This window comes from Sitophilus oryzae, unplaced genomic scaffold (genome assembly GCF_002938485.1).
Source record: "Sitophilus oryzae breed Bouriz unplaced genomic scaffold, Soryzae_2.0 scaffold_1436_pilon_pilon, whole genome shotgun sequence".
Taxonomy (NCBI): Eukaryota; Metazoa; Arthropoda; class Insecta; order Coleoptera; family Curculionidae; genus Sitophilus; species Sitophilus oryzae.
In genome coordinates this window covers 2,294,541-2,301,828 of record NW_022146100.1, presented here as the reverse complement: position 1 = coordinate 2,301,828, position 7,288 = coordinate 2,294,541, and the positions used below count along the sequence as shown (strand labels likewise).

General features: G+C 35.7%; 1 protein-coding gene across 1 annotated transcript; it reads left to right on the top strand.

Annotated features, from left to right (window-relative positions):
- Window positions 1–267: 267 nt before the first annotated feature.
- On the top strand, window positions 268–7,060 carry LOC115876547. Its single transcript, XM_030892358.1, has 6 exons — window positions 268–424; window positions 1,735–1,967; window positions 2,033–2,114; window positions 2,674–2,879; window positions 3,574–3,777; window positions 6,986–7,060. The coding sequence occupies exons 1-6, from the start codon at window positions 268–270 to the stop codon at window positions 7,058–7,060; spliced, it is 957 nt and encodes a 318-aa protein (XP_030748218.1).
- The last annotated feature ends 228 nt before the right edge of the window (window positions 7,061–7,288 follow it).

The window sequence follows — 7,288 nt, the reverse complement described above, 5'->3', positions numbered from 1 at the left end:
ATTAGTTAGTAGTTATATAGTAAGTAGTTAGTAGTTATATTAAATAGTATATTATCAAGAAATTATGTTTCTTAACTAAAAACTAAAAAAAAATCCAAAATTTTTTTTCAGAAAATTCCAAATTTTCAGAAATTTTTGTTCGCAGAAAAAAACTCAAAATCGTGTTTCTAGGATCAAAATATACTACCCCTAAAAATATTTGCACTTATTTAAGACTCGCCCTGTATATGTTTTAGATCTACCGATGAATTTAACTTTTTGCAAGAAATGCCCAGTCTGTACAGTCTTACCCAGTACCTTAACAGCACTCTCAAACTTGACATATACGACAGTCATGGATATGGCAATTTTGTAGAATATGTTGAGGGTAAACAGTTAAAAGTTTTGGTTAAAGGAATTTTGGATAACGATATTGATATTGGAGGTATATCAAATATTAATACCCAGTGCAGTGTTCTGAAGGAGGTCAATGTATTTCCGTAATTTTTTACGTAAGAAATGTCTCTAGAAAAAATTGAAATAAAAATGAAACTTCTACACCCTGTATCTCCGAAACGAAGTATTTTAGGATATACAATTATACGAACTTTTTTATTTATTTTTATCTGTAGAATATACTGCCGAAGTTAGTATACAATTTAGACCACCCTGTATATACAGGGTTACAGTTCGTGTTAGCATCATCAGCAGATGATTATAAACTAAAATACAATCTACAATTGGAGCGTTTATATACTCGCTCAGTGGGCACAGAGTGGGCGTGGCAAGATCTAGCCAACCGAGTCAGAACCCACCGAGCGTAACAGTTAGATTTCCGCCACTAGAGTAGTAGGAACAAAGAACTTGAAGGAATTGAACCGTTGTCTCTGTTCATACTATCTTTACATTTGTTAATTCTGATGCTTTCATATACATCTAATGGCCTGTAATTTGAGACTTGTTTAAGTAATTTTAAGTTATTAAGATCTATACAATGTTCTTTATCAATAATATGTTCGGCAACGCAAGATTTATCAGGTCTACCATATCTTATCTTAGCTAAATGTTCTTTAAATCTAGTTAATATTGATCTTCTAGTTTGCCCAACATATTTCTGATTACAATCTTTACAAGAAATTTCATAAATACCCGACCTTTCCAGTAAAAAAAGGATAAAACACCTCTACTGGAAAGGTCGGGTATTCAATTTGATGAATTCAATGACGCTCGGTGGGTTCTGACTCGGTTGGCTAGATCTTGCCACGCCCACTCTGTGCCCACTGAGCGAGTATAATATAAACGCTCCAATTGTAGATTGTATTTTATTTTATAATCATCTGCTGATGATGCTAACATGGTTAACGAAACGCGCGTCCAGTGTAAAAGTAAAAGTGTTTTGGTGTATTGTGGTGATTTAGTGTTTTATTTTGATATACAGGGTTACTAAAAATTACTAAAGTCTGCACCCCGAAAATTGAAAATAAAAATGGTAATATTTTAAGAATTTCCCTGAATAGATTATGAAAGATTATTAAGAATTTGGAAATGCAATATTATAAGAAATCCAATGACCGCATATTCTTAACTTAGCTCTAACTTAGTATAAAAATACACTTAAATTCCCCTATATATTTCTAAAATTTCGAAATTACTGTTAAATAATTATGCGCTGAGAATATAAAATAGAAAAGACGATATGTGAATCTCTTTCAGAACACTGAATCACTGTGTATATTAAATATTAATGATTTGCAGGAGCTCTATTTATAAATCATGAAAGGCTAAGGGCTGTTCGATATTCGGGAGTTCTTAATTTGTTAGGCATCAAGTTTTTTCTCAAAAAACCTCCTTTGAGTTACGTGAAGAATATTTATGTTTTGACATTAACCAAGCAGGTTTGGTTTGCTACTTTTCTAATAACGTTTCTGTTTTTGGTCGCGCTCTATATTGCTCTACGTTGGGAAAGGACTAGCTGGACTAATTACGAGGTAAAAATATTGCGTCTAACATGCGAGATATTCCGATACATTTGTTTGTATATTAAAATTTGTAGGAAAATATAATGCCAGAAAATCAGCGTTCTGTCAGCGTAAGTGATATGGTGTTATTATCATTAGAAGCTCTGTGTCAGCAAGGTATGTATGACAATTCTTAATAATTGACATTAAATTTACTCAAAATATATACTTTACAATGTTTCGAAAACTATTTTTTACCTTCTACTATTCAATTGATTTATATTACCTATACGTATAGAGCGATCAACAAAGATTGGCTAAAAGCTAAATACTAAATAGTTGGGTATTCTGATTTTGCTCGATTAGCTGGTTTTAAAACAAATTTAAGAAATTTAATTATCCACCAATTATTATCACATTATTAATAGCGTCAAAACAAAACAGAAATCAATCGATATGATCATTGATTTGTACAAGCTTCTTCCTACATGCGCTCAAGTTTCTTGTACAAGTACGCTTGCACACAAGTACTTTTGTCAAGTCAGCATGAACGTCTGTTAGAATAATGAAAAACGTTGTACCACATAATTAAAAATTAAGTCACTGGATATCTAAAAGCATTCTTCAGTAACTCAAAGTAAGCAGTAAATTTGTAAAATTCAAAATCAGAGAAAGCAATCTTTTAGAAGGGCTCTTTTCCGCAATAAAATGTAGGAAATAATGTTTCTTGTTACAGGTACCTATATCGAGCCAGTTACACTTTCTGCCAGGATATTAATGCTGTGGTTTTTCCTGTTTTTCATGTTTATTTTCGTGGCGTACTCGGCGAGCATTCTCATTTTGTTAAGATCGGCTGCAGAAATACGATCAATCTCTGATCTACTCAATAACAAATTCGAGGTCGGGGCTTTAAACGTGCATTTCATGAAGCATTACCTTTCAGTAAGATAAAAAGTGCGGGAAAATGTCCCAAAACAAATGACCGAAGCAAAATTGATACCCGAAAACAAGCAATAACTGTTTAGATGTGACCACGTAATACACAATAAAACTAGTTATATAATAGTCATATAACGCTGTGTAAAATAGTTGCATAAGAGTTGTATACCCTTTTTGTAGAACTTCTATACTACTAAACGGTTGTATAAAAATGGGCCTTTTTTGGTTGTAAAACTATCATATTACGGTCATATAGCACGTTATATGAATTGAGGTATCCTATAAAAATTATCACATAGCTGTTTATACAGCCTTTATGAAATAAAATTTGCTACTTGGGTAGTGAATATGCATAATATGATCCGATAATATTTTTGGGTTAAATTCAATACCGGCAAGGTTATTTCATAGTTTTTTCCATTAATATTGATTTTGTTTGAGTTAAAATAAAAAAAGTAAAAAGTAATATTGGTCTGGCAAAAATGGAAGACCAATTGCCATAGGCTTGCCAAATTGCCAAAGACCGACCATTGCTATAGGTCGGTCTTTAAGGGTAATTTTCATTCCTGTCAATTGTTTATGGGCAATTTCCTAGATCCAAAAAGTGCAGAGATTTCTCTCTATAACATTTTAATAGTGGTCTTTAATTGACGAACTATTTAAATTCGATCACACAAATATTTAGCTTCTTTTGTAGAAACCAAAGCATGGACCACTAAGAGAACTTTATATAAAGAAAATTTACCCAAATAACTACTTCAGCATAGAGGATGGATTTCGAAAGATCCAGAAAGAACATTTTGCGTATTTTACACCTATTGCTCATGCTTCACTGGCCAACATGAGAAATTACACCAACTATGATATATGCGCCTTTCAGGAACTCGCTGGTTATATAGATGTAGGTTGTTGTTTTGTTTTACCTTATTCTCGATATTAACCGGGTAATATTGAGATTAACTATATTTTGGACCTTAACCGTAATATACCGGGTGTATCTCAAAAGTGGCTCGCCCGACGGCTCACCCCTATAACTTTTTTTATTTTTTTCTGATAAAAAACGAGATTTGGTATGTTAGTATATGACATAAATTAGGATTAACTGACGTATTCAATTATTGTTATTAGTCACTTCTTGTTGCACCGGAAATTATTACAACTTTTGATTTTTAAATGGCAGCCTCGGTATATTTCTACTTTATTCGATAGGAAATGACACTCTCAATAGAGTGACATATCATATGTCAACTTTTGATATTTTCTTATTATATTTTTTAACATTTTTTTTTTATTTTGAGATTTAAATAACTCGGTTATTTTGGACTTATTTGAAAAACGATAAAGAGAAAATATGTTTCTGTTATTTAGATCTACCAGACCTAAAAATATTTACACTTATTTAAGACTTACCCTGTATAATTTTGTAGGCAATATCTTATGTTCCTGTACCGAAGAACTCCGGATATACAGATGTTATACGAGTTGGGTATGTATTGCGTTATTAAGTAGAATTTTTTAGAATTTAGAATGAGTGGGAGGGGGGTTAATCACTTCGACCTTACTGATCCATTGTGTCCCCCTTTCTTGAATCATAACTCATCATACAGTCCCAGGGCTTTGACAAAAGCCAGTATCTGGGACGGTTTTATAGAGGGTAGTTCTCCATCTCCAATATCAGTCGTACCAAAATTCATGGCACGAATGGTTGTCGTCTCGGCGCACTCAGTGATGAGGTGTACTGGTGTTTCACCATCTTCCCCACAGAATCTGCATTCGCCGTTTCTTCTTAGTTTCAATCTACTGAGGTGTTCATTGAGGAGACAGTGTCCTGTTAAAAACCCCGTGACAATCCGAAGATTGTTCTTACTCAGACCCAGGAAGATCTGTGATTTTTCTTGATCATAAGCCCTCAGAAACTTCTTCGAGTGTCTTAGACCATTGCAAGATTTCCATTCCAGGTTGCGGATGGAATCTTCCAAGTTCTTGAGTTCCGCCTTGAGTTGGTTACCACTTGGAAAGCAGAACGGTTCTGGTCCAGTTAGTGGAGTGTTTGCTCCTTTCCTAGCTAGATTATTTGCTTTTTCATTGCCTTCTATCCCTTGGTGAGCAGGCACCCAGTGTAGGAGGACTTTGTTTTCTTTGCCTAATTTATTCAGCTTCTCTATGCATTCTTTGACCAATTTCGAATTGATTGATACTGAGTTGATCGCCTTTAACGCTGCTTGACTATCAGATAAGATGGCTATTTCTTGTTTCCGATAGTTCCTATCTAAGATAAGTTGTACGCATCTCTCGATAGCGTAGATTTCTGCCTGTAGGATACTAGGGTAAGTGCCCATTGGTTCGGAGTAATTAGCTCTCGGCCCAAACACTCCGATCCCTGTTCCCGTATTGGTTTAGGAAGCATCAGTATACCAAGTTATGGTATGGTCTTTTAACTGCTGGGCAAGCGTTTCGCTCTTCCAATCCTTCTTATTGCTCAATACTACATTGACATGTTTGTCAAAGTTGTACGTTCTTGGCATATCGTCCACTGGGAGTTGCAGGAGTGGTATTTCCTTTTTGAGGGTGTTCCAAGCCCCTGATCTGACAATTCTCCCAGTACTAATTCCGTTAATGACCATTCTAATCATTGTCGCATTGGCATATCTACCAATGACAATGTGCAGATGTGTTAGATCTAGAATGACCTCCATTGCTGCTGTTGGACAGGTTCTCATGGCTCCTGTGATGCAAACACATGCTAGTCTCTGGACTTTGCATAGGTTTAGCCTTGCCGTCCGTTGCTCTAGTTTTGTGTACCAGGCAACTGCTCCATAAGTAATCATGGGTCTTACTATCATGGTATACATCCAGCGCAAAATGTTAGGGGAGCAGCCCCATCTATTTCCGGCCAGTCTTCTGCATATCATGAGAGCCTTTATGGCTTTGCTGGTAGTGTTCTTAATATGCCTGTTCCACAGGAGTTTACTGTCCAGGGTTATTCCCAGGTATTTAACTTCCTGTGTTGGCAGTATTTCCTTTCCATCTAGTTGGATTCTTTTCAAGTTTTTCAGACTTCGCCTTCTGGTGAATGGCACTATCGCGGTTTTGTCTGAGTTGATACTCAGCCCGACAGTCCTACACCATCTCTCAGTGATACGGAGTCCTCTTTGGATAATATCACACAAGGTGCCTTCATGTTTCCCCCGAGCGATCATGACTATGTCATCTGCATACCCAATGCAGTGTATTCCCGCTAGAGTTAATTCATCTAGTAGTTCATCCACCACCAAGCTCCACAGCAAAGGGGAGGTTACTCCACCTTGTGGAGTTCCTTGCGTTGTTTTAACAGCTACAGTTTTGGTGCCCATCTGAGCCTCTGCTGTTCGTGTTGACAGCATTTCCCAAAACCAGCGAATAATAGTTCTGTTCACCCCTCTTGTTTCTAGAGATCGCCTGACCACCTTATGTGGTATATTGTCAAACGCCCCCGCAATATCCAAGAAGGCACAAATTGCTGTTTCTTTGCTATCCAGACTTGCCTGTATTAGCTCCGTTAATTGGTACAGAGCAGTTTCTGTGGATCTGCCCGTTCTATTAAGTAAAATGTGGATCTGCCGCGTTATTAAGTAAAATCGAGTAAAAAATAAAATTTCTATAATAAATATATGTTTTACCGCCATATTTAAAAAATTATCGCATGCACAAAAATGCACATTTTTGAAAAACACCCCATAATTCTGAAACAGTAACAGATATTAATGTGCGGTTTTCACGATCATGTTTTCAGACACCGATATTAGTCTATCGTCTAGAAAAGGGCGTTTCCCTTTAAAAGCGTCCAATTTGGCCCACCCTGTACAATATGATCGAAAAAAACGGCGTCAGCAAAAAAAACAGCTATGATTGAAAAAAACGACGATGGCTAGGAAATGAGTATCGCGCAAAATAATATGATAAATAAGCCTACATTTTGTTATTAGCTGAGTGGCTAAATAAATGAAAGCATTTTACCATAATAACATTTTTTTACTAAGAAGGCTAAAAGCATTTTATTTTGTTGAAAATTCTCCCCGACGCGACGTTAAGTTTAAATTCTCTTAATTATTAAACTATTTTAATTTCAGGATGCTGGTGTTACACGAACGTGGAATTGTCCACAGAGCCAAAGTGCGCACAGTTCAAAAGCCAGTTTGCAATAATAAAGTGGGAAATTTCCAGTCGGTCCGGATAGATGATTGTTTATACGTACTTTTAATTTACCTCTACGGAGTTCTCCTGACTCTCGTTGTGCTAATTTTTGAGTTAGCTTTAAAGGCTTATCTTCAATATAAAAGGAGAAACAAATTGATTCGTTTGAATTAAAAGTCGTTAATAGTGCTGTTCTTGAAAAAAACAAGCTTAATCGTCTAGAAACGTGCTAAATTGTT